Here is a 26321-nt window from a genome sequence, read left to right as displayed (position 1 = left end):
GATGTTTGACCAGGTAATCCTGCGCTGCGGTATGCTCTCCCACCTTGTCCACGCTCCCTGCTGCCTGAGCCCCACTGTCCTGCTCACACGCTCTTCCTCCACACCTGCTCGGACTTCTTCCTGGATTAGATGGTGTCTCTCCTTGCTCTGGGCCTTGCCAACCAGTGTCTTAGGGAAGTATCCCAAACCCACTCTGCCAGTTGTCATGACTCCCACCAATGCCTTTTGCCTTAGGCGTGACTCTGCCACCTCCACTGCTTTCTCCGCCCTCCATTTCCTCCATGTTCTCTCCTCGATGCCAGCCGATGACACCTTCTGGTCACTGGAGTCCCTGTACTGCAGAGCTTCTCTTGTTCGCGCCACCATAAACTCTTCCTACTCTGTGTGAAAAAGTGTTTCCTCATCTCCGTTCTAAATGCCTTACCCCTTATTCTTAGTTTATTCTATACATCAATGATGCTTTTAATGAAATTTGTGAGGTTTTGAAACACAGATGAAGATATCAACTGGCTGTGTTAAGATTTTGTGCTCAATTCACATTATTATGATCAGATAAATTCTAATCTAAATACCATGGCAAAGATCATGGGAATGAAAGGACTGAGCAATTCTACTGCGGTGAGGTTGAAGGTACTATTCTCAAAGCTCTTGTGGTTCCCGTCAATAGGACCATGAGGAAAAAGAAAGGAAATGGGACTGACCGGGTTACTTAACGATGCCTTGATGGGCTGTGAGATCTGCTTCTTTTCTGCAATTACTCTATATTTCAAGAATACCTTCTGTTTCATCAATGTCTCCCATTGAAGCATGTGACCTTTAGTAGCAATCCCAATGAAATTTGTCAGTATGCTAGAGTAAACCTCAGCACATATATTGCCTTCTAGCCTCTCAGCTTGAATTAATTTGATCTATATGTCACCATCTCACAAGAGGCAGTGTGCTGGCCAATTACATTTGATAATAAATAAGATCACCTCCATGGCATTTATTCAGTAGAGTAAATGAGGAGTAACGCCCTCACTGTATCATGCAATGATAGATTATATGGCAGATTAACAGCACGTCGGACAGTGCAAAGACTTTCTGATATTCACTTATAAGATAAGCCTCTAGTTGCAAACCATCTTTCATGACATCAGATCATCCAAAAACTCTTTAAAGCCAAGAATATTTTTGATATGCAGTAAAATTTGAGTTATAATGGGAATTTTATTTAAAGTTAGATCCCACAAAAAACAATAAGATAATAACCAAATGATTTGTCTTTTAGATATATTTATACAATAATAACTATTTATCAGAAAAATGGGTATCACAACTCTCTTCTTCAGAATATTGCCATGCGATCATTTACATCCACCTGAGTGAACTGATGGAAACTGAGTTTTACATCGCTTCTGAAATAAGGCATTCCAACATTAGCACTTTCAATACAATACTGAAGTATCAGTATAAGTGTTTGTGCTCAAGTTTCTCGATTGACACTTCATTTTATAATCTCTGGTATCTGAGGAAAGGGTGGGACCGGCTGAGCCATGTCCTATAATTTATGCTGGCAAAGAAGGATGTCTGAATTAGAAAAATATTTTTATTAGGCTTTATAATTTACCTGCGTTGCCTTTCCTATGGGATTTACAAAATGGGGCCTACTTCTTAAGTTTTATTCTGCAATTTTGATAAGAGTAAACTGGTGCTTACATCACTGAAACTTACAACAATCTCTTTGATGTGTCCAATTGACTAACATGAACACTGTGAACTCTTATCACTTACCTGTACAATTTCTTCCATCACCCACATACCCTGGCCTGCACTGACAAATGTAGCTGTCAGTGGTGCTGATACAGTCAGATAATTCATGGCAGGGAAAAGAAAATGGTGGAAGGCATTTATCTGAAAAAAAATTAATACATTTTAAGTATGGATAAATCCAAGAAAATGAAATGAAGTAACATTATTCAAGGAATTAAAATAATCACCCCAATAGTGACACACAGGTAGAAGTACATAAATATATGTTGGAATAATCTACATCCATTCATGGGAGACTCATATCAAAATAAAGGTTAGCCATTTAAGACCGAAGTGGGGAAGATTTTTTCTAGGTCTGGATCTTTGAAATTCCTTATCTGAGGAAGCTGAGGCTAAATCCTTGGATGTATTGCAAGCTGAAATAAATATATGTTTAATCAATAACAAGGTTAAGGTGATAGTGTGGCAAAGTGGAAGAGAGAAATTGAATCAGCCATATTATCTCTGAATGGCAAAACAAGCTCAAGGGTCCAATGGCCTGCTCTTAGCCCGATTACAGTATTATGACTAAAGCAATATTTCTGTCCCACAAACCAAAACTACTGGAACTCTAAGAAAAAGAATCAAATGCTGGAAGTATCCAGCAGGTCAAGGAGCATACATTGAGATAATACAGTTGACATTTCAGATTGAATTATTTAGAGATACAGCATGGAAACAGGCCCTTCAGCTCTCCGACTTTTCTTTAATTTCATTAGTTCTTGTTAGTCCTTCGCAATTGACATTTTCTTTGCTGTTTGATTTAATTAAACTTATTGTTACAATTCTAACAACATTAATTCTTTTGTATAACACTCAACCTTTCCCATTCACCCCTCTTTGCCATATTAATTTAGATCCTACTGCACTTTTAATATAGTTTAGTATATTTATCTGTGAAAGATTAAAACACAGATTTTTTGTTATCAAAAAATTATATGAAAAGTAGTTAAAAAAGCATTATCCAGAAAGATGCAAATGCCATTTCAATTACTATGGAAACAATGTATTTTGTATAACCTGCCCTTGCTCTAGCATTCGCCAAGAATGTGGACTCCTTTCTGCTACATTACCTTAATTTCATTAATGTGTCCACTGTGTATTTAAGCATCAATCCAGAGATTGCTATCCTGGGGACTTGCTTTTCAATCTTTAACTTTATTTTTTCAGATTTTCAATCAGTTATGTTCCATATCTTACTGCACAAAGAATTGAGTGGTTTGCAGAGATCCAGTTGCTAGATCATTTCAAAGATAATAATAATAATAATAATACATTTTATTTTGGGGCGCCTTTCAGAAATCTCAAGGACACCTTACAGAGATTAACAAGAATAATAAAACATATAATCGGAATAAAATAAATAATAAAGACATCACCAATACACAAATTAAAAACAGAATTCAGTCTAAAAACAAAAAATCAAAAACACAGTGTGAAGAGAGGGCAGCGGCAGCTAAAGCGCGCCAGCGTCCACTCTCCCTTCCGACAACCATCTTGGACACAGACTAACAGGTTTACTTACAGACAGAAAAATCATCCCCCCACAATGGACACCACTGTGGGGGAAGGCACAATGTCCAGTCCCCATCCCCAGTTCACCCAAAGTCAGGCCTATTGAGGCCACCTCAATTGCCTCTACGGAGGCCCGATGTTCCTGGCCGTTCTCACAGGGTGGTGTTGACCCAGCGTCGGGTTAGTCCTCTCAGCGGCTGGGCCACCTGGAACGGCCGCTTCCTGACTGGGGAGTGCAGCTTCTGAAGCCGACAAGGCCGCGCCGGTTTGGAGCTCCCAGGCTCCCGATGTTAATGTCGGCGCCGCCCACTCCGCTCCGCAAACCCGCAGCCCGGAGGTGTTGATCCCGGCGGTCCAGCTCACCGGAGCTCCAGCGCATCGATCCAGCGCGGCGACCCAGGCAGGGCATCGCCCGCTCCGCTCCACGATAGCGCTCCAGCGCTCCAGCGCTGTGCCGCCACCAAAGCCGAGGTGCTGGGTGGTCCCTGCCAGGAAACGGCGCTCCAAGCCCGCTGGTATGCCACGAGGACGGGTCGACGGGCAGCCCGGAGAAAAAGCTGCATCACCGACCAGGTAGGGACCTAGTAGTAGAATTTCCCCCTACCCCCCACATTAAAAAGTCCATTTCTCCAATGGACGAAAAACAGGACTTACTCAAAAGTTCCAAAAAAAGCGAATTAAACAGACGGCTGCTGGTTAGCAGCCGTTCCCCAAGATGGCTCCTCCTCCTGAGATGGGTTATACATCAATTAAAAATAAAGAAGATCAATTTTCCTTCACTGGTCAATAGGGATTTTAATAACAATCTGGTAGTATCATAGTTGCCATTACTGATATATCCTTTTTAGACTGCAAATATATTTAAATATTAGAAAATAAATTCCCCAACTCCATAGCAAATGTTCAAATACTAATCTCAACCACTGTGTCAACATATTTTTAAACTCCTTTTGTTTAACTTTAAATGTATTTTTGCCTGCGCATTTGATTCCAATCTTGGTCATAATCTTTGGCTTCACCACCATACCTCCTCCTCACTCCATGGTATTCTTCACTTTGATACCAACGAATGTTAGCGGTGCATTGGTTTCTGCCTTCAAACTTCAGTTCCACTAGTTCAGCTTCAGAGGCAAAGCACTGGTACGATATTGCATATTCAACTTTAACAATTTAAGTTGTGTTTTAAGATAGGTACTCTCATTAATGGCCAATTTATTACATTTCCCTTTAAATTTTGCTCTGGAAAGCTGATTTAATTTTAACCTAATGAAGTCAGCACAAAATCATATTTTAATCAATTCTCACCATTTCGGAAACATTTGTATCCCTCTTTACCGTTTGGAATTGTTGCAGAAGGGCATCTATCACATTGAAAAATGTGTAGACCTATTTGGTTTGTACATTTCAAGCCTGGGAAGCAAGGATGGCCTTTACAATGATCCTGAACATCTGAGCAGAACTCTCCTGTAAACATCTCTGGGCATAAACAACCAACAACCTGCAATGAGGAGAAAATTGTGATTAATCCTTATTTGTTATGAATCAACATCCAATTTTGACTCCATTGTTCATTAAATGGATCCCATTTTCATACTCTAATAATGATGGATTCCACATAGTCAATTAATCTTTTGACATAATATATTGTATTTTCTTGCAATTAGAAAATCCAGGTGATGCTTATTGATAAAACATAGACTCTTCCACTCTGGCATCCGAGTTCAGATCCATTTCAAAATAATATGCTGATTGTGATGTAAAAAAATATATATAGATTTTAATATTTTGTTATTCTTAATTGTCACATTGCAAAAAGCTGTTCCTTGTTTAATTGACAAATTGAGAAAGCAAGTAGGAAAGAACTTTAACATGGATTTGGAAAGACTCAAAGAGACCATGAAATGTCAATAACGAGTCAGATTAAAGGGAATCCAAAGGCTTTGTACACGTACTTTAAAAAAATAAGAGGAACACTAGAGAGAAGGTAGAACCCTAGACGAAGGGAATTTACGCATGGAGTCAGAGGATGTAGTAACTCAGAGCTTGAATAACTCAGCGGGACAGGCAGCATCTGAGATCAAGAAGTAGGTGATGCTGGGTCCGTTGAAGAGCATTATGGAGGATACATCCCTGGGCCTGATGGAATCTAAATATAGAGATAATTCACAAAATTAAAGGCAGCTGAACTTCTCATCAGTGGTAGGGAAGCTATTGAAAAGGATTCCTGGGGAAAGGATTTACATGCATTTGGAAGAGAATGGGCTAATTATGGACAATTTACATGGCTTTTCCCACAGAAGATCATGTCTTACAAACTTGATTGAGTATTTTGAAGAGATGATGAAAATGATTGTTGATTGTAATCTTAAAAAAAGATTAAGGTGCCTGTGATCTCAGGTGATTTGGATTCAGAGCTGACTTACCTATAAAAGACAGAGGGTTGTAGTGGAAGTGATGATATTCAAAAGCCTCTGCATCATGCATGCTTCAATGTTTCCAGCAGCTGCAATGTGATCTCACCACCAATCACATCTTCCCTTCCCCATCCCCTGTGCCTTCTACAAGAACCATTAGCTCTGTCACTCTCTGACTCATTTATCCCTTTCCACCTATCCTTGCCCCTTCCTAGGCACTTTCTCCTGCAGCCACAGGATGTATATCAATCCCTACACCTCCGCCCTCCCCTCCATCCAGGGACCTAAACAGCCCTTCCTGGTGAGATAAAGATTCACCTGCACACTTCCAACTTCAACTACTGCGTTACATGCTTACGATGCAGCTTTCTCTACAGCAGTGAGATCAATCGCTGACTTGGCGACTGCTTTGCCTTGCACCCGCTCTCTGCCCGTAGTGACTATCTGGGATATTCCAGTTGCCAGCCATTTTAATTCCCTGTCGCATTTCTTTACTGACCTATCAGTATTTACCCGTCTCAACTGCCAGGGTGATGTCAAATGCAAACTAGAGGAACAGCACCTCATATTCTATATCATACTACATAGTTGAACCGCATGAACATTCAATTCTCCAATTTCGGGTAACCTGCACCACTTCACTCTCCTCCTTTCTATCCTGGTCCTCTTTCACGCCCACTTCATCCCACCTCCCCCTCCTGGCCTCCATCACCCAGCATTTTGTGTCTATCTTTGGTGTGAACCAGTATCTGCTGTTCCTTCCTACATACTCCATCACCCTGTTTCTTTTCCATCCACCCTCCACCACATTCTTCCCATCTGATCTCCTTCCCTCCCCACTCTGTTATTTTGATCCATTATACCCCTCATTCCATTTTTATTCTTCACCTTCCTTTCCCATCAGATTCCAGAATCTGTAGACTTTTATTCTCTACTTGTCATTTCCCAAACTTCATTGCTATCTCCACCCATCCCTTCCCCACCTGACTGTTATCTTCCAATCAACTACTCCTCATTTGTTTCTACCTATCCCTTGCTAGATCTTGGCCCACTCATCACCCTTGCCTCTTTATGCTTGATAGGGTTAAAGAGAGTTTTGACCCAGAACCTTGTTTGTCCATTTCCCTCCACATATTCTCGCTGACATACTAAGTTCCTCCAGTAGTTCTCCTTTTTTCTGGCTTTGTGTTAGATATCCAGCAGTTCAAGAGACCAAGTGGTAAATCTCAACGGTTAAATGAGATTCAAGATAAAGGAGAAGATTTCAGGGTGAGCGGCACAATGGTGCAATGTTAGAGTTGCTGCCTTACAGCGCCAGAGACCCGGGTTTGATCCTGACAATAGGTGCTGTCTGTACAGAGTTTGTACATTCTCCCTGGTACCGCACGGATTTTCTCTGAGTTTCTTCCCAAACTCTGAAGACGTACAGGTTTATATGATAATTGGCTTCTGCAAATTGTAAATTGTCCCTTCTGTATAGGACAGTGGTAGTGTACAGGGTGATCGCTGGTCAGCACGGACTCATTGGGCTGAAGGACCTGTTTCCACACTATATCTCTAAAGTCTAAAGGCTAGAAGATTGCATCTACATTATTCACGAGGAAGAGGAGAGCAGAAAAATGACAGAGACAGGATTTTCTAACTTTATAAAAAGACATTTGCAAAATTCTTGCTCATGTTGTGTACTATTCCCTTTGACTCAGTTCCAGCATTTCCTTTTGCTTCATCAATTATCAGTGTTCTTTTGTAGACAAAAAGATGCCAATACAAGTTTTGGTTGTTGCTGATGGTGTCTATGGCAGATTATTGTGCTATAAGCTGCTTAAGTTTAAGGGCCTGCCTGACCACCTAATTTAAGTCTGAAGAAGGGTTTTGACCCGAAACGTCACCTATTCCTTCACTCCATAGACGCTGCCTCACCCGCTGAGTTTCTCCAGTATTTCTGTCTACCTTCGATTTTTCCAGCATCTGCAGTTCTTTCTTAAATCTAATTTAATTGACACATTTTATTTTTTAACAATCTTTTTGTAATATTAAAAAATTAAAAATCTAGTTTTGAACTTTTCATTTGGCTCTGGTGCTCTGCTTACTGTTACAATAAATAGCACTGATCTGTTTAATGAAACATTTACTTACTAGTGTCAATAATAATAATATATTTTATTGTCATTGCACATAAGCGCAACGAGATTTGGTATGAAGCTTCCAACCGATGTCATAACATAAATAACTAATAACATTTGGATTTAGATACCCCGAGAACATGGTTTGTAAAAAGAACAGTAAAACAGTCAAAACAGTTCAACAGACTAAAGTGCAGATGTGTCTGTGCGACGTGGCCATCCGAGGGAGACAGTCCAGGGGGGATGGGAGGGCACTCAGCAGGGCCGGTTCAGAGCCGCTATAGCTCTGGGAATGAAGCCCATTTGCAATAAATTCATGTTTCAATGTTTTCAGTTGTTTCTACTAATGCAATAATTCCATAATTAATCGCATACAATGTGTTTAAGGGTGTAAGATTTAAATCTAGCAGATTCTTACATTATGTAACAGACTTGTAATATAATATAACATAAAGTTCCATTGTTAAGCAAAATTAAAAGGCCAAAAGTGCAAGCTACAAATTCAATAATAATTTTCTTTTCAATTAATAAATTCCCCTTTCCAGGAAATATTACCCTACCTGCCACTCACGTGGTGCCAGCAGAACCACTAACCTGGAATTTCCCCTGCAAGTAGGTCTGTGTGGTGGTATTGTAATCACATTCACCATTATTCATGCAGTTGCACATGAGGATAGAGAGAATCATAAATGATCCACTAAAGTCATCATTCACTTGAATGGTTAACTGGACGGGTTTGATGTTCTGTGGAGTCCAGGTCAGTAGACCTGTGGCTATATCATGTGCACAAATAAAAATAGTTTTAGCAGATGAATTACCGTTGCTGAATTAAAGCACAAACCATGACTGAATTAAATTCTCTTTTTGTATTCCTGTGATGGGAAGATGTTCATCGGGGAATTGCAAATTAAAAATTACCCTATATTCCTCCACTACAGTAGAAGTTTTGTAATTTAGGGTAAAATTCCATTTGATGTTCTTTGCTCCAAAATGGAGATCCATGCTATTTGTCAATTGAAAAATACTGTGCCCCACTCTTTACTGTAAAGTTATCAGTTGGAAATTAATCACAGTATTGTATAGTCAATATTTAATGTATTATAATGTCACATCAACAAGTTTTGTTCTATCTCAAAAATTAATTCCCAATTATATGGTATTTATAACAACATCATCTTCATTACAGCAGTCTTTTAAATTAACTTTTCATATTTTCCAATGTACAGTACAATTGGAGTTTGTATTTTCACATCGTTAGGCAAATCTATGTAATATTTGTCCAATAACATAAACAATGTGTTATTGTACATTCTACTGCACATTGACGTTTTTAGGTAGCTCCCAGCTATTTTGCTTAAAACGTTAATCATTAAGAATGACCCAAGAGAGCAAAATACATAAAAATATAAATCTTGGATATTGGATAGTGATCACAAGCAGAACAAATAGCTACTGTTATCCACTCTTTCATGGGCCATATAACTTAAAAATTGTAGAGCAGAGGGATTCAGGAGTGCAGGTACATAGAGTCTTGAAAGTGTCAACACAGGTCGGCAAAAAGACTTTCAGCACATTAGCCTTTATCAATCAGAGTACTGAATATAGAAGTTGGGAGGTCATGTTACAGTTGCATAAAACATCGATGTGGCCATATTTAGAGTATTCAGTTTTGATCACCACGTTATAGAAAAATGCGGTCAAGCTGCAAATGGTGCAGGGAAGAATTACGAGGATGTTGCCAAGACTCAAGACCCTGAGCTATCGGGAGAGGTTGATCAGGCTAGGACTTTATTCCTTGGAACGCCGGAGACTTAGGGGTGATCTTAAAGTGATGTACAAAATCATGAGATGAATAGATCAAGAAAACAACATGTCGGCAGATCGCGGCAGCGGCCTTTGCAGTCCATCTGTCTTTTTTTATTTTTGTCCTGTTGAGTGTCTAGTTTGGTTGTAGTTTATATATTGTTTTTAGCTGTGTATATGTGGGGGGCCGGGGGGTGGTGGGGGGGGGGATTTTTAAATAGCTTCCCTGTACGGGTGACCCAACCTTTTCCCTGTTGGGTCTCCGTTGTCGCTGGGGCCTACCACCATGGAGCGGCCTCCAACCGGAACGACCTGGGGGCTCCAGTCGCGGAGCCTGCGGAGTCACCATCGTGGGGCTGGCTTCGGAGCGTGGAGAGCTGGGGTGGCGCGCGGCTGCGGACGACTGGACTTCGGAGGCTCCGGCTGTGGGCCGGTGGACGGTGACATCGGGAGCTCACGGGTCCCTGGTGGGAGACTGCTTTTCGGAGCTCCCGCAACGGCAACTTCTCCCGCCCGAATTGCGGGGTTGAAAACGACCCAGAGCAGGGCCTTACATTGCCCAGCGCGGCCTTAACAGCCACAGGACTTGCCATTGCCCGCCGGGGGCTTTAATATCGGGAGAAGAATGGAAAACAGGGGAGAGGCAATGACTTTGCCTTCCATCACAGTGAGGAGGAGATTCACTGTGATGGATGTTTGTGTAAATTGTGTTAATTGTGTGTCTTGGTTTTTCTTTCTTGTTGTATGACTGCAGAAACCAAATTTTGTTTGAACTTAATTTGAGGTTCAAATAACAATAAACGGTATTGTATTGTATTGTATTGGCTTTTGCCCTGGGTAGGGATATCAAGAAACAGAGGACGTAGGTTTAAGGTGAGGGGGGAAAGATTTAAAAATAATCTGAGTGGTAACATTTTTACACCAAGGTCACTATTCCAGCAATGACAGATTATCCAAAAAATGGCAATGTCTGGAGCACAGGAAAACAGCATTACTTGCCCTGCAAGTGCTTTGTCAGTTGCCTTTCCTGTTCCTATCTGAAGCCCAGCAGGAGGACAGCAATAAAAAAAGGTCTTGCAACTTTAGTTTTATGGGATTCAGCATTTATTGTCTATCTCTAATTGCTCTTTAGAAGTTGACCTGTTTTCTAGTACTGTTTAATCTTGCTGGAGAATATCCAAGACTAATTATGATGAACTGTTAGCGGAGGAAAATCTCAATACAAAATTATGGATAGTGCTGGAGCTGGGCCAGGATAAGTGGTGAGGGGAGGTGGACGGGGTCGGGGAATTTGGGATATAGGGGAAAATGAGTAAATGGTGTGTGAGTGGCTGGGCATGTAGGAGTTGCAAGTTTATCATGGTAGAAAATACAGATTTTAAAGTGAAGGAACAAGCTATGCTACCAAATGAAAAGGTTCAGAAAACCAAAGAAGACCTGATAGTGCAGTTTGGTTATATGGTTATATCTACTATGGCAGTTTTGTATTAGCCAGGATAAGCGCTTTTAGATTTTAATTGTGAGCCATAACATCATTAAAAAGGCCTTACTGTTAAGGTAATTGTCTGTGATAAGGTTATGGAAGGTAAATAATACTAAGAGATATGTGGATATACTGGCAGTTTGAATGGGATGACAAGAAGGTTGGTGGGGTAGTGTTTGCAGCAGTATGCTGGGTACAATAGTCAGAGAGGAAGAATGGAAATCTGATGTTGCTACTCTTCAGTAACAATGGATGCCTCAACAATTTATCCCATAAAGGAACTAGGGATACAGAGTGCACCCTGGAGTTTTCAAAATATGACATGTTAGCGTTGGGAGCTGCAGAGCAAGCAGTTATTGGACTAGTAATAAGTTGGGGCAGAAAATGGGGTGTTAAGTATGCCAAAGTGAATGACTGAAAGGTAGCATGATTGAAAGTTCGAAAGGAGCATTGTAAAAAAGAGACAGAGGTAACGAATTCTGTTCATATAAGAAACGTAAAAATCGCAAAGGTTTTGAGTCGTAAAGTACAAACCTGAGCTTATTGATGCTCCATCAGGAATAGGCGGTACTAACGCAAAGCTGACTTTATCATTGTTGGGGTCTTTAGCTGTAAACTGAACCTTTGTTGTTCTATTAACTTTAACTTGGATTAAACGGGGACCAATGAAAGTCGGAGGCATGTTACCTAAATTTAAGAGAAAAAAGGGGGTGTTAATTAGGCTCAACATCAATTTGGTACAATTCTGGAGGTGCACAGTTACTGATGGAATATGTCCAGCATATCTGTATGCTAATTTAAAGGTACATGTTAGCTAATTTAAAGGTGCAGTACTATTTCAGTTCTGGATAATTCTACAAAACTGTAACAAATGTTAAAATCTGCTTAAAGGTTTCATTATTTATTGTGAAGTTCAACTGTAATTGCTTTTGGGAGCTGTTCAAAATCATTCTAGATTAACATAAACAACTCTATAATTTTGTGAACATTTTGTGAATTTGCTTCAAGTTAATAGTACCTGTACTTTTCTATAGTATGTTGACTAAAATGGAGGGGGAGAAAACAAGATGGTGTCAAATTTGGTAATAGTCATTACTTGAAATGTTTCAACATTTCAATTAATTGTATCATTGCTGGTGTTTCTGCAACAATATGATTGGCTTTATTTTTTCCTCTGATAACAAGTGGAACAACGTCTACTCTGATAGTGAGTACACATCGGGCTGAAGGATTGAACAATACAGACCAGAACAGTGACGATTTCAGGGTGAATTTTAACGCGGTAAAGTACTTGAATATAAGAATAGGCAGTCAGGAAGCCACTTCCAACCTTCCAACTTCCACATCTAGACTGTTTAGCTGATTGTAAGCAACACCCACAGATGAGGCTATTGACACATTCAGTATGTTACTCAATAAATTAGAGTGTGTGGGCTTTCACTGAAATGCCAAACTTCCTAAATTTCCTGTAAAAATACAAAATCATTGGAAGGAACTGAAGAATTGACAGGTAAATCTGTCAATGGGCGCTGTAACCTCACAGCTACTTTCTTTAATCTTACTCTGAAAAGCTTATTCATAGAATTTGTGCTGACACCTAACTACATAAACTTTGGAAAATAATGTCTAATTAGAAATAACTTTGGAATCATTTCTAATTTCTAATTTAGAGATTAGATTCTAAACATTTGAGCTCCACTTTGTAGCTCCATCAGAGGAAGAGAGATGTATATTATACTGGAAAAAAACAGTGCTGGAGTAACTCAGCGGGCCAGGTAGCATTTCTGGAGAACATGGTCAGGAACCTTCTTCAGACTGATCCCAACCGAAAACAACACCTATCCATGTCCTCCAGAGATGCTTCCTGACCAGCTTTTACTCCAGCATTTTGTGTCTTTTTTGTGAGGGTTCCACCAGAACACCAATAGCCAAAGAAGCAGCAGCAATCTGTTACTTGTATGAGGGAGATGAGCAGCATCACTTTGAGAATGCAAGAGCTGTCATGGCATGTCTTGACCCCATCTTTTCAGATGTTTGCTTGCTCTTTGCAATCCCACAGTCCGTCAGAATATATTGCTTGTCAAAATCCTCTAAATATGGGATTTGCAAAGGGATCATGAGAATTGTTACAATGTCTATTCAACTTATTTTGGTTGGAAAACTTCAAAATAATATATTTGTGGAGTTCCTGGTTAAAAATACACACAGAAACGTTGGGATTTTATTTGTGCTGTCAAATTTCTTAATTATGGATAATGAAAAATTGTCCAGGCTCAGTCCTATTCACAACCTAATCCTGCTTCTGGAAAGTGTAGGTACATATGTACCTCAAGATAGGTACATTAGGTACATAAACAGGAAAGTAATTTAATCCTTATTTCATTTTTTTTTCTCAAGGAATTTGATGTCAGATCCATCCCCAAACCTTGCTGATACCCAAAGAAGCTACTTTGGTATACTTTTATAAAGGGTTGACTTTACAAAGGGTTGACTATATTTTCCCACATAATCACATTAATTTCATCATTTTCTCTTTTAAAGGAAAGCTGTTGACAAAAAAAAACGAAGTAAAAATAGGATTGAGCAGTCCTGTTATGTAGCACAATGTTTTCATGCAGTAGATAGAATTGTACTTAAAACCTATTACCAAGGCTGATTGAGACTTTACACACGTGTAATACATATAAATGTGGCTCACCGGAGACCTACCGTGATGTCAAATAGTGTGCGTTGTAAGACCAATTGGTTTACACCCACTGTTAAATTAGTTAAAGACCATTCCTGGGCTACTGTTAGGATTTTAACAAATAAAAATACACCTATCTTTACTTATTTAATCGAAGTTGTATTTAGTCATTTATTTCACGGTTTCATTTTGTGCTGTGCATTGTGGTTTACAAAAATATGCCCTTTAGAACTATCCAAAACCCTAATACTTTTAAATTATATTTATATTTATTATGATGATCATTTATGCAATATACAAGACCTAATCAAAGTATAATACTGACCAAAAATCACTGTGGATTTCTCATACTTTATGATGTAATTCTTGGTTTGCAACCCAACATTTGTATTATTAGTGACAAGGATATCATAAACACATGCAGGATTGCTCGAACAGGTCCTGTTGATATCATTCAATAGTTTATCATCCGTAGTTGCGAGGAGTACTGATGAGAATGTTGGCTTAAATGTTTTCCACATTTTCAAAGGCTGGCGTGAAGGAAAAAGACTCTCTGGTGGTGGGACAAGCCCTAAGAAATATAAAAGCACAAAGAAGACATTAATGAAATAATCTTCCATTAACATTTAGAACTTTGTTGTTTCTATTAATGTTTAATTCTCTCAAATATTTTTACTTTTAATGCCATTACATTGAAATTAAGACTCCCATTCCATATCTAGTCAAATATGTTCATAAAATACAGTTGAATGTGGGATATGATTTGGCTTTTGGATGATAATATGCATCAAGAAATAATTTTAAATTGTAGCGTAGCACAGTGTTAGAGTTGCTCTCTTACAGCATCCGAGATCTGGGTTCAATCCTGACTAGGGGTGCTCTCCGTATGGAGTTTATACATTCTCCCTGAGACCACATGGGTTTTCTCTGGGTGCTCTGGTTTACCCCCACACTCCAAAGATGTACTGGTTTATAGGTTAATTGGCTTCTATAAATTGTAAATTGTCCCTATTGTGTAAGATAATGCTCGTGTATGGGATGATCGCTGGTCGGCGCGGACTCGGTGGGCCAAAGATCCTGTTTCCACGGTGCATCTCAAAAGGTTAAAGTCTAAATGGATGTCTATATCTCCAATATTTGAATCTTCTGTTTTGACCACTCACCTATTCATTCATATCTTATTGTCCCCATTATGTGTGAGTATATAACTTTGCAAATGGGACTAGCTTAGATGGGACGTGTCAGTCATCATGGACGAGGTGGGCCAATGGGCCTGTTTGTGTGCTGTATGGCCCTATGTCTCTAACCCACGATGCTACAGTCAGAGTTACCCTGTGTTATAGTACACAATATTATCCTTCATATACCGGACTTTGCATTAAATAATAATTGCAGGATTTTATGTACACATTGATTTCTTGCTCTCCTCTCCATTTTCTTCAAAGCTCATGAGTAGAATTCATTCTGTTTCTGATCCCTTCTAGATAGCTGAAATGGTGGAAAAATCAGCCTGTTGCCTCTTCTTATTGTTCAAACCCTCTTCTTATTGTTCAAACCTGCCAGATCCAGTCTCTCCCTCTTAAATAATTTTTGCACCCTGTCCTGTTTAATGACATCCTTCCTAGAGCATGACAATCAGAGCTGTAAACAGTATTCCACATTTGACCTGACCAATGTTGTGTATCTTGATGACCCTGTACTAAGTTCCCTGACCGGCGAAGACAAGTGTTCCAAGCACCTTCTTCACCACCTCAATCACTTGGATAATCACCTTCATGGAACTACGTATCTGAACCTCTATTCTACAATACTCTCCAGCCCCCCATCATTTACTGTGTAGATTCTGCCCGCTTGGTCCCATAAATTTGAACCTCACACTTGGACCTCAGATTTATCCGGATAAACTCAATTTCCTCCATTTATTTCCTTTTAACCCATCCTCTCAAACATACCCGTTAATGCATCCCTGATTCTCCCACTACCCACCAATACAAGGTGCAATTTACAAAAGCCAGCTAATCTAGCAACCAGTACCTCTTAGGGATCTACGCAAAATCATTGTGGTTACAGGGAGAATATGCAAACTCCAGAGAGAACGCACATGAGGTCAGAATCAAGCCTAGATCATTAGAGCCGTGGGATTGTTGCATCAATGTGTCATCCTGACATTAATCCCAAACCACTGAATTGTTTATTGTTTCCATTTGTGCTCCTGTATTCCATTCCAATACTCTTATGTTAATATTTCAAGTATTTTACATTGCATGAAAATGTGTTTGCTTTAAATAGAATCTCAAAGGTTTTAAATTTATATGCAATTATATCTCAACTATCTAGAACTCAATGTCACTCTTTTCAATAACATTTACCATGTAACAGGCATATGTTGGTAGAAGGATGCCCCAAGCCTAGGACTTAACATGGAAGGTTATGACACAAATAGGCATGAGAAGAATATTATCCTAATGCGGGCAAATGGGATTAGTGTAGATGGGGAAAATTGTTACTGTGGACATGGTGTAACAAAAGGCCCATTTCTGTCCTATGCAACTCTATGATCCTATGATTCTATGTCAACTTCAGTGTATGAATTTACTGGAACCTGTGATAATGAAAACTCTGATAGATTCCATTCTCTGTGTCTTATCTTAATAACTAACTTGATTCCTGGGTTACGCTGGGGAGATAAAGCAGCTCTCATTATTTTATCAGATTATTTACCATGACCTTTGCTGGAAAGTGCAGGTGCAGCTATCGTGTTAGAAAAGTTGGAATCTGGTCAACAGCATCTAATGTTCAGGCCACATGCAACCAACAGTCACTCATAAAATGTCAAACATCCATGAAACTACCACAATATCACTATCTAGAATAGTGGAAGGCTTGGATAGAGTGGATGTGTGGATGTTTCCACTAGTGGGAGAGTCTAGAACTAGAGGTTGTATCCACAGAATTAAAGAACGTTCTTTTAGGAAGGATATGAGGACAAATTTCTTTAGTCAATCTGTGAAATTCTTTACCACAGAAGGCTGTGGAGGCAAAGTCAGTGGATATATTTAAGGCAGAGATAGATTCTTGATTAGTACGGGTGTCAGAGGTTATGGGGAGAAGGCAGGAGAATGGGGTTAGGAGGGAGAGATGGATCAGCCATGATTGAATGTGGAGTAGATTTGATGGCCTAATTCTACTCACATGAACTTATGAACTTATGGAAACACGATGTACTTTATTCTGGAAAGTATGTGAGCTGCATGCACTGCTGGACCAGCCTTAAAGTTTGTAACCTATGTTTTAAACATGTTAAGGACCTACAGGACTGTTGAAACTTATATATTTCCTCTTCAGTGGGAAAGCTGCCAGCACGAAACTTAAGATGGTCTCCGTTTGGGAACAAAAACTCGTCTGCTGCTGTACTGCTCCACAAGCCAAGTAGACCGAGGGTTCTCTTGTAGAAAGAATGTGGTAAGTAGACTGTTGCCTGAAGAAAGCCACCTATGGCTAATTCTACCGTTACTTGTAGTCCAGAAAAATAAATTGCAGAGCATCTGATCCCCTTTTGACACACCAATGCCAATTGGTTCTGACTGAAACGGTATACTTCTGTGAATCAAAAAAAAGATGGAAAGTGGTTGTTATTTAATTAAATTCAGCTGGGTTATAGATGTAAAAAATAGCAATGAAACATTGTTGAAAATGATCACAGTTCCTGGTACCTGCATAAATGAAATAAACTTAAACAAGTCCCACAAATATATATTACATAGTGGTAGAGTAATACCAATAAAGCAATGTATTAATACATGATATATGCTTTCTAAAAAAACAGTTCAAAGCTGGTAACTGACAAGTGGGATTTACAGATCATCTTCATGATAAACATTAGTTATACCTAAACAATATTTAGTTGTTAGAATGAATGATTGAAAGAATGTGGAAAGTTAGTTATCATAATTGATGATTTAAGTTGGTTGCTTTGGGATACAATGAAAGACATTTTACAAATTAGCATTTGGATGATTTCAACTGACTATTTTGCTAACCTTACCTAAATCTTCAGCCTTATTTAATATGATGTCTTTATCATTAACTGCAACAGAAAGTTCATTTTCGGACTTTGAACACGCCCACTCTACCTGAAAAAAATCCAAGTGTTTAGGTCTTTGGATTCCTGAAATCTTGAGGATTCTTGAAACAGTATTTTTAAGTAATCAAGGCAAATCGCTATGTGTACAGTACTGGTGCTTACTTTCATCATTACCATCCCTTGATAAAAGGCAGCCAACTTTTCAAAGATCACAGGAGTATTAAAGGTGCTATTCTTGATCATTAGGTTACTTTGGCCTTGAAGAGTAAAGATGTTATTCCCTTTGGGCGATGACAGCCTGACAATGACGTATTCTCCAAGTCCATGAAATATGTATTCAACTCCATCAAATGTTTTCATATGCAGAGTTCCATAAACCTGACCTTGATAAGAAAAGTGCATTGTTTAGACTATTTATTAGTACACAATCTCTATTTTAAATCTCTATAATGATAAGTGTAATTTATTGAGCTTCATTTACATAGACTGTATCCATGGTTGGTCTTCTTTCCCTTCCATGTCACAGCCAATCTTATCTAAACAGTTCTTGTGTTGCCTAGGATGCCATCCTCTCATCCTATATTACTAAAGGTCTGATCTTGACCGCTTTTGGCTCGCTGTGGTGTGATTTCCGAGAGAACGCCGCCACCTACGGCTGTCATTTTTGGCCACCTCGCTCAGAGCCCCCCTCCCCCTTCCGGGACCGGAGGATTTTTCCCATCGATGAAAAATCAGAGAGATATACATGTTTTTTTTTAATTCTACATTCTCTCTGCTGCCCCCGCTGGTGGGGGGGGGCTATAAAACCCGGAAGTGTAATTCCTCACTCAGTCGCTGCCAGACCCAGGAAACGAGAGGGTCACGGCTCTCTGAGCTGCGAATAACACTGAACGCACGTCTACTCCACGGTGAGTCCCCTCGATGCGGCTTTAAGGTGGCTGCTGCCCAATTGTTTGCCTCCCCTTTTTAACAAGTTTGTGTTCACAAAATGAATTTTGGTTGTCGGGTGGCTGCTGCCCAATTGTTTGCCTCGCCTTTTGAACAAGATTGTGTTCACAAAATGAATTTTGGTTGTCGGGTGGCTGCAGCCAAATTGTTTGCCTTGGCTTGGCTTTTAAAATCGTTGCAACAGTTGGCTGCCAGCCCAAGAATCCATTCGGCCCACAATGTCTATACTAGCCCTCTGGAAACCAATACCTTCAGTCTGCAACACCCATACTAGTGCAACAGAAACCCCCCCCAACTGGCGAGCAAAATTGGAATTGGTGGAGAGGTGGAATATTGCGTTGGTGACCAGCCCTCCCGTGTGATGCTGGGTCCCAACGGGTCCCACTTAGTCTAGTTTTTAACTTATTTTCTCCACATATACGGGATCTACTACCTTTGACAATTAGAAAATGTCACCAATCCACTTGTAGGTCCAGAGGTCTCCTCACAATAATCTGTAAGAGTATTTAAAAATCCCCTCTCCACATAAAGCCCTTTAGGGCTTAGTGCTCCATAAACCAGTTAGATGTCGGGTTTCATCCCCAATCTAAGCTATATGAGCTGAAATCGCCTGGTTGCCAGTTAGTGCCGCGGCGAGATGCAGTATAACGTGGATAAATGTGAGGTTATCCACTTTGGTGGCAAAAACAGGAAAGTAGACTATTACCTGAATGGTGGCCGATTAGGAAAAGGGGAGACGCAATGAGACAATGAGTCATTGAAAGTAGGCATGCAGGTACTGCAGGCAGTGAAGAAAGCGAATGGTATGTTAGCATTCCGGCTCACATAATCGCAGGGGACTTTAATAAGGCCAACTTGAAGACTGTACTGCCGAAATTCTATCAACATGTCAAGTGTTCTACTAGAGGGGTGAACACGCTGGATCATGTCTACACCAATATCAAGCACGCGTATAGAGCCATCCCCCTCCCCCAACTCGGCCAGTCAGATCATCTCTCCCTCCTGCTCTCTCCAGCCTACACCCCCCTCAGACGCAGTGCCAGGCCCACCATAAGATCTGTTACAACCTGGCCTGAAAATGCACTCTCCAATCTACAGGACTGCTTTACACAGACAAACTGGGACATATTCGAACACCAGGATCTGGAAACTCTCACAGAATCGGTGCTGGACTATATCAAGTTCTGCATCGGAAATGTGACTGTGGACAAAAACATACGGGTTTTCCCAAACCAGAAACCCTGGATGTCCAGCCAGGTCCGCACACTCCTCAGAGCCCGCGATGCTGCTTCAGGTCAGGTGACAGAGCTCTGTACAGGGCTGTTTGAGCCGATCTGAAAAGTGGTATTAAAAAAGCCAAGGCAGACCATAAGAGGAGCATAGAATCCCACTTGTCCAGCAATAATACACGGGAGGTATGGCGGGGCATACAAGACATTACCAACTACAGAGGCTGTGCCACAAAGTGAGAAGACCTGAGTGCGCCGCTGGCAGAAAAGCTAAATTGCTTCTTCTCCCGCTTTGAAACATCACAACAGCAGCACTCACCTGCTACAGCCCTGTTCCCACCCTCACCTGGCTCCTGTACTACTCCACTCACTGTCAGGGAGCACGATGTCAGACGGGTGCTCCTGGCAGTGAACCCCAAGAAGGCTACCGGCCCAGATGGAGTCCCTGGTAAGGTGCTCAAAGCGTGCGCCCACCAGCTCATTGCCATCTTCACCAGAATTTTCAACCTCTCCCTGGACCAGGCAGTTATTCCGTCCTGCCTAAAATCAGCCACAATCGTCCCAGTGCCGAAGAAGTCTCCCATCACCAGCCTTAATGACTACCGTCCTGTGGCCCTCACTCCGGTAATCACGAAGTGCTTCGAGAGATTGGTCCTCCAGCACATCAAGGACTATCTACCACCAGACTTCGACCCCCACCAATTCGCCTATCGCCAAAACAGATCCACAGAAGACGCCATTACCGTAGCTCTCCACTCTGTGCTGAGCCATCTGGAGCAGGGGCAGAGCTACGTCCGGATGCTCTTTGTGGATTATAGCTCAGCTTTTAATACAATCATTCCGGACATTCTCATTGGTAAACTGGTCACTCTCGGCCTCCCCACTCTCACATGTGCCTGGATAAAGGATTTCCTCACCAACCGGCCCCAGACTGTGAGACTCGGCCCCCACCTCTCCTCCACTCGCAGGTTGAGTACCGGTTCCCCACAGGGCTGTGTGCTAAGCCCCCTCTTATACTGTCTCTACACCTATGACTGTAGTCCGGCCCACAACAACAACCGCATCGTCAAATTTGCTGACGACACTAATGTAGTCGGACTTATTTCAAAGGGAGATGAGGCAGCCTACAGAGAGGAAGTCCTGAAGTTGACAACCTGGTGCTCAGAAAACAATCTGGCTCTGAACACCAGGAAAACAAAAGAGCTCATTGTCGACTTCAGGAGGCACAGCACCGACTTAGTCCCCCTACACATCAACGGCGAGTGTGTGGAGAGGGTCAATACCTTCCGGTTTCTCGGCGTCCATATCGCTGCTGATATCTCCTGGACAGACAACACGACAGCGGTCATCAAGAAGGCTCAGCAGCGGCTGCACTTCCTGAGGGTCCTCAGGAAGCACAACCTGGACTCTAACCTGCTGCTGACCTTCTACCGCTCGTCCATCGAGAGCCTGCTGACATACTGCATTACAGCATGGTATGGCAGCTGCACCATGGCAGACAGGGAGAGGCTTCAGAGGGTAACTAGGACAGCGCAGAAGATCATTGGTTGCCCTCTCCCCTCCCTGATGGACATCTACACCTCCCGCTGCCTTAGCAGGGCAAAGAAGATCATCAAAGACAGCTCCCATCCTGCGTTTGGACTGTTCGACCTGCTGCCCTCTGGAAGGCGCTATAGGTGCATCAAATCCAGGACAAATAGACTCAGAAATAGTTGCTTTCCGAGAATTATAACTACTATTAATTCAAATTCACACATGCACTGACTTCACTGCCCAACACCCGGACTTCCATCTGTATATATGTATATATGTATGTAGCGCCGCAGAATTGTGCACCTATCCCCCCCCCCCCCTTCTCCCTTCTGTTTTTGTTTTTCTGTTTCTTGTTTTTTGTGCTAAATTGTATGTATGCACTGAGTACGAGCAGCTTTCAGTTTCACTGTACATGTATAGTGACAATAAATGGCATATCATATCATTCATAGCAAAAGGATTTGAGTATAGGAGCAGGCAGGTTCTACTGCAGTTGTACAGGGTCTTGATGAGACCACACCTGGAGTATTGCGTACAGTTTTGGTCTCCTAATCTGAGGAAGGACATTCTTGCCCTAGAGGGAGTACAGAGAAGGTTCACCAGACTGATTCCTGGGATGTCAGGACTTTCATATGAAGAAAGACTGGATAGACTCGGTTTGTACTCGCTAGAATTTAGAAGATTGAGGGGGGATCTTATAGAAACTTACAAAATTCTTAAGAGGTTGGACAGGCTAGATGCAGGAAGATTGTTCCAGATGTTGGGGAAGTCCAGAACAAGGGGTCACAGTTTAAGGATAAAGGGGAAATCGTTTAGGACTAAGATGAGAAAAACATTTTTTACACAGAGAGTGGTGAATCTCTCGAATTCTCTGCCACAGAATGTAGTTAATTGGCTATATTTAAGAGGGAGTTAGATGTGGCCCTTGTGGCTAAAGGGATCAGGGGGTATGGAGAAAGAGCAGATACAGGATACTGAGTTGGATGATCAGCCATGATCATATTGAATGGCGGTGCAGGCTCGAAGGGCCGAATGCCTACTCCTGCATCTATTTTCTATGTTTCTAAAATCAGGATGTTTGCTTCTGATTCTGTGGTAGTGAACATTGCTACACTACAAATGGTTGATGAAATATTTGATAGGTACCAAAACTGAATAGACTCATAGATAAAGAGCCAATGGGAGGTCAGAGGGCATTTCTTTAGGGAGAGTGGAAAGAAGTGAACATTACAGAGAAAAAGTAACATTTCTGTTCAGAAAATGTACTTTGGTTTATTTCTGGTGCCCAATCAGGTGTCTCTTTGGAATGGAAAATGACATATTGAGCAAGATTATTATCTTTTATTTTGCCTGAGTGAGATTTACTGTGACATCTAACTGTCCAGCTACTACTGTCTGACTACTATTCCTGTGCATTGATACAGTTGGACTTGAGCTAGAGGACAAATGATTGCACATCTGAGTTACTGCTCTTGCTTCAAAACTTACAACATTATATCACCCAGAGTGATGTCATTCATTTGATTGAGCTTCTGACTCTGAGAGAAAAGATAAGTACCATCTGAAGAAGGGTCCCAATTTGAAACGTCCCTGTCCATGTTCTCCAGAGATGTTGCCTGACCCGCTGAGTTTCCCCAGCACAAGATTCCAGTATCTGCAGTTCTTTGTGTTTAAGTACTTATCTTTCTTTCCTTGTTCCTACTGTTTCAATTAATTTCTTACACATTGGGGTTGATTTTCATTCAATTTATCCCTGTTTTGATAATTTCCAATGTTTTTTTCCAGTTTGAATTTCTTTTAAATATCTATGATTATCAAAAACTGTTAAATCAGTTCAGGTTGCAAGTGAGTAAGCCAGCAAAACTTTCAGATTGTAAGGCTTCAGGATCTGCTGAGGAGGATTAGTCACATGCAGTCTGCTCCATTTAACAATAGGACTCTTGGGTATAGAGGGTGACATCAACCAGCCTTCCAATGCAGCAATCTAAATCTAATATGATCTAGTTTAATGACAATCCTATTTTAATAAATAAAACGTGACATTTTATATTCATCTTGACTTTCAGTCACACTTCCTCAGGCTGATTATGAAAGAGGCACCTCTAAACTATGCTGTGCTTTCCATATTATATGTCAATAGTGGTTGTAAAAGTAAAACATTAGAAAGAGATAATAACTTGAATAAACAGCAAATGAAATGAATCCAACTAATGCAAAATAATTCACATAATGATGTCAAACAACAGTTATAATGCATGAAGATAGACAGAAAAAGCTGAAGTAACTCAACGTCTCTGGAGAAAAGGAATAGGTGACATTTCGGGTTGAGACCCTTCTTCAGACTGAGAGTCAGGGGAAAGGGAATCAAGAGAATATAATGTATGCTTTAGTTGCTATCCACTTACCCAAACCCAATGAAGTATAATTTTCACATTTATCAACAGGTCGCTTTTCATAGAATAAATTACATAAGGAAGATTTTCGGCAACACCATTCAAAAGGTTCCAAGTCCCCCTCTGTTAAATAAAACATAAATGTCTAAAATAAGATATTATTATGATTAAAATACAATGTTTAAATATGTAGGAACGTTTATGTGAAAAAATCCATTGTAACAAGGTTTGGGATTTATCTTTTAGGAAGGAGCCTTATGGTCCAGCAACTGGGTAGGGAACCAGTTGCAATGTTGTCTTTGTAGGTCAACTTATCTCTATTGTGCATGCCTGCTCATTGTGGCAGGGAAATCAGGGGCAATCAGGAGGACAATACGTTGGCACATTCATATACCTCATCCACTCTGAACTGAGGAGCAAGTTTAACATTGTCCCTTTCTTATAACACAAGTATTTGAATTGAAAACGTCAATTCAAGTTTTTCTTTTAACCTCAACTGATGTTTTTAATAAAGTTATTTTAATACATTTCAACAAAATGAATTATTCTGAACTTTTGTAAATTGAATATTTTGACATCTGATCATCAGAGAAATTTAAAGACAGTTCACTATTATAAAGCTCAAAATGAAATGGATTTCTTCAGCTTTCACATCTGAGAAACAATGTAAGATCTGATTTCAAACTTGGCACCAGTTACTAATCATGTACACATTTTTCAGCAGGGGTCTTTTAAATGAAATCTGCACTGAACCCCTGGCTACATATCTAGATCTCTAATATGGGTACCAAGACTAACATGTATTCCTCCTACTGTTCCAGCTGACATGTCCTCACAACATTAATTGAACCATTAAATGAGGCCAATGAAAGCGATTTAATTTATACTCACTCATGTGGTCCTCTATCGTTGTTGCTTCTTTAGAATAAATAAAGTAACGGTCAGTTATGCCCGCAATTAAATATCCTGAACTGTAGGTGCATCTTCGGCCAGCTGTGAATCGATTAGGTAATGCAGATTGAAATGTAATCTTGTTATCCTCAAGCTTCTGTTCAGTCAAATGATTGAATAACATAATTTCAGGTATAAAACGGTTGTCTTCCTTCGCTTGTGTCAAATGGCAAGGACATGAATGTATATTGGTATTCCAGGCAGAAGGATTTGGTTCATTTAGATGCCAATGCCAACACTTCTGCTGGTAGTTAGTACTGTATTTGCCAGTGTTTTGAAGGTCCAATCGATAAGCCCATTGTCCACGAAGTCCTGTGTTTCCAATTGTTTGATCAGGCCTGTACCTTCCTTTTGACGCATAGGTATTATTTTTTTGTGTTTGTGGGTCATTGTAAAATATTCCTTTTCCATTTGTGTAGCCCATTAATGCTCTGTGAAATAATCTCTGACCAGGAAGCCAGAGCATTGCAGAATATTTTAACAAAGCAAAGGAGAAAATCCCATCTGTAGTCAATATGCATTGAAATGTATTGGTCTGTAAATAAAAAGGCAGAGACAACAAACTGCAGATGCTGATTAATACACAAAATGACATAATGAACTGGAGTAACTTAGCATTAAATAAATATCTTTGTTCAGAAAATATCTTGAATTTCTATAATTTAAAAAAAAAGGTCAAATGAAAATGGTACTGTTTCACAACAAATAGCTAAGCCAACTTAAGAAGTTAAGAACATAGAGAGAACAGTAGGTTTACAATAGAACATACTTTTTCCCTTTGAGGGGTAGATCTCATAATGAATTAAGATAAAAAATAATAAAAATTGTAATAAAATATCAAATATGCTAGAAGAATACAGCAATTTGATTAGTATCTGAAAAATAATGTTCAAAAGTTTGAACGTGCTTCTCATCGTAACGCCTGGACACCACACATTTAACTAAAACTTAACCAAAATACATACATTAAGCAATTCTCATGAAATATTACCCACAAAAATATAACCTTCACTTCCTGTTTTTTTGACAGAATCAGCAAAATGAATTAAAATAGTTTTGAAGTTGTACTAAATTTCCTCATTTGAGTATCTATATCATATACTTATTAAAAGTCTGATCTTGCACGTGTGTATATGTGTGCATATATGTGTGTGTATATTTGTGTATATGTGGCTGTCTTTACATCTTCACAAAAACACTACGCGGTAACGATTACATTTTTACATATTCCAATTGACATTTTTCCCAGCCGAGGCCGGGAGCTCCTTATCTGACCATTTTATGCTTTATTTCTCGACTTATTCTTGACATTACTGATTAAAAGTCTAAAAAAGTCAAAAAACTGAAATTAAAAACACCAGCTTCAAC

General features: G+C 40.2%; 1 protein-coding gene across 1 annotated transcript; it reads right to left on the bottom strand.

Moving 5' to 3' along the window:
* Window positions 1–4491: 4491 nt before the first annotated feature.
* Window positions 4492–25706, bottom strand: LOC129699635 (mucin-4-like). Its single transcript, XM_055639607.1, has 9 exons — window positions 24894–25706; window positions 24015–24125; window positions 18062–18282; window positions 17861–17948; window positions 17128–17415; window positions 14141–14386; window positions 11664–11816; window positions 8438–8616; window positions 4492–4804 (listed from the first exon to the last, which is right to left on the bottom strand). Exons 1-9 carry the CDS (start codon window positions 25546–25548, stop codon window positions 4601–4603), a joined length of 2145 nt encoding a protein of 714 aa, XP_055495582.1. The 5' UTR covers window positions 25549–25706; the 3' UTR covers window positions 4492–4600.
* Window positions 25707–26321: the final 615 nt, after the last annotated feature.

This window comes from Leucoraja erinacea, chromosome 8 (assembly GCF_028641065.1).
Source record: "Leucoraja erinacea ecotype New England chromosome 8, Leri_hhj_1, whole genome shotgun sequence".
Lineage (NCBI taxonomy): Eukaryota > Metazoa > Chordata > Chondrichthyes > Rajiformes > Rajidae > Leucoraja > Leucoraja erinaceus.
This window is presented reverse-complemented; position numbering and strand designations above follow the sequence as displayed.

Bases quoted from the DNA above. Each gene is read 5' to 3' on its own strand.
- LOC129699635 (XM_055639607.1), bottom strand. From the start codon at position 25,548: ATGTCATTTTGTGTATTAATCAGCATCTGCAGTTTGTTGTCTCTGCCT. The intron at 8,617-11,663 runs GTTTGTACTTTA...CACATGATATAG, and splicing joins TGGAGCATCAATAAGCTCAG to CCACAGGTCTACTGACCTGG. The intron at 4,805-8,437 runs GTTAGTGGTTCT...TCCTCATTGCAG, and splicing joins ACTTGCAGGGGAAATTCCAG to GTTGTTGGTTGTTTATGCCC.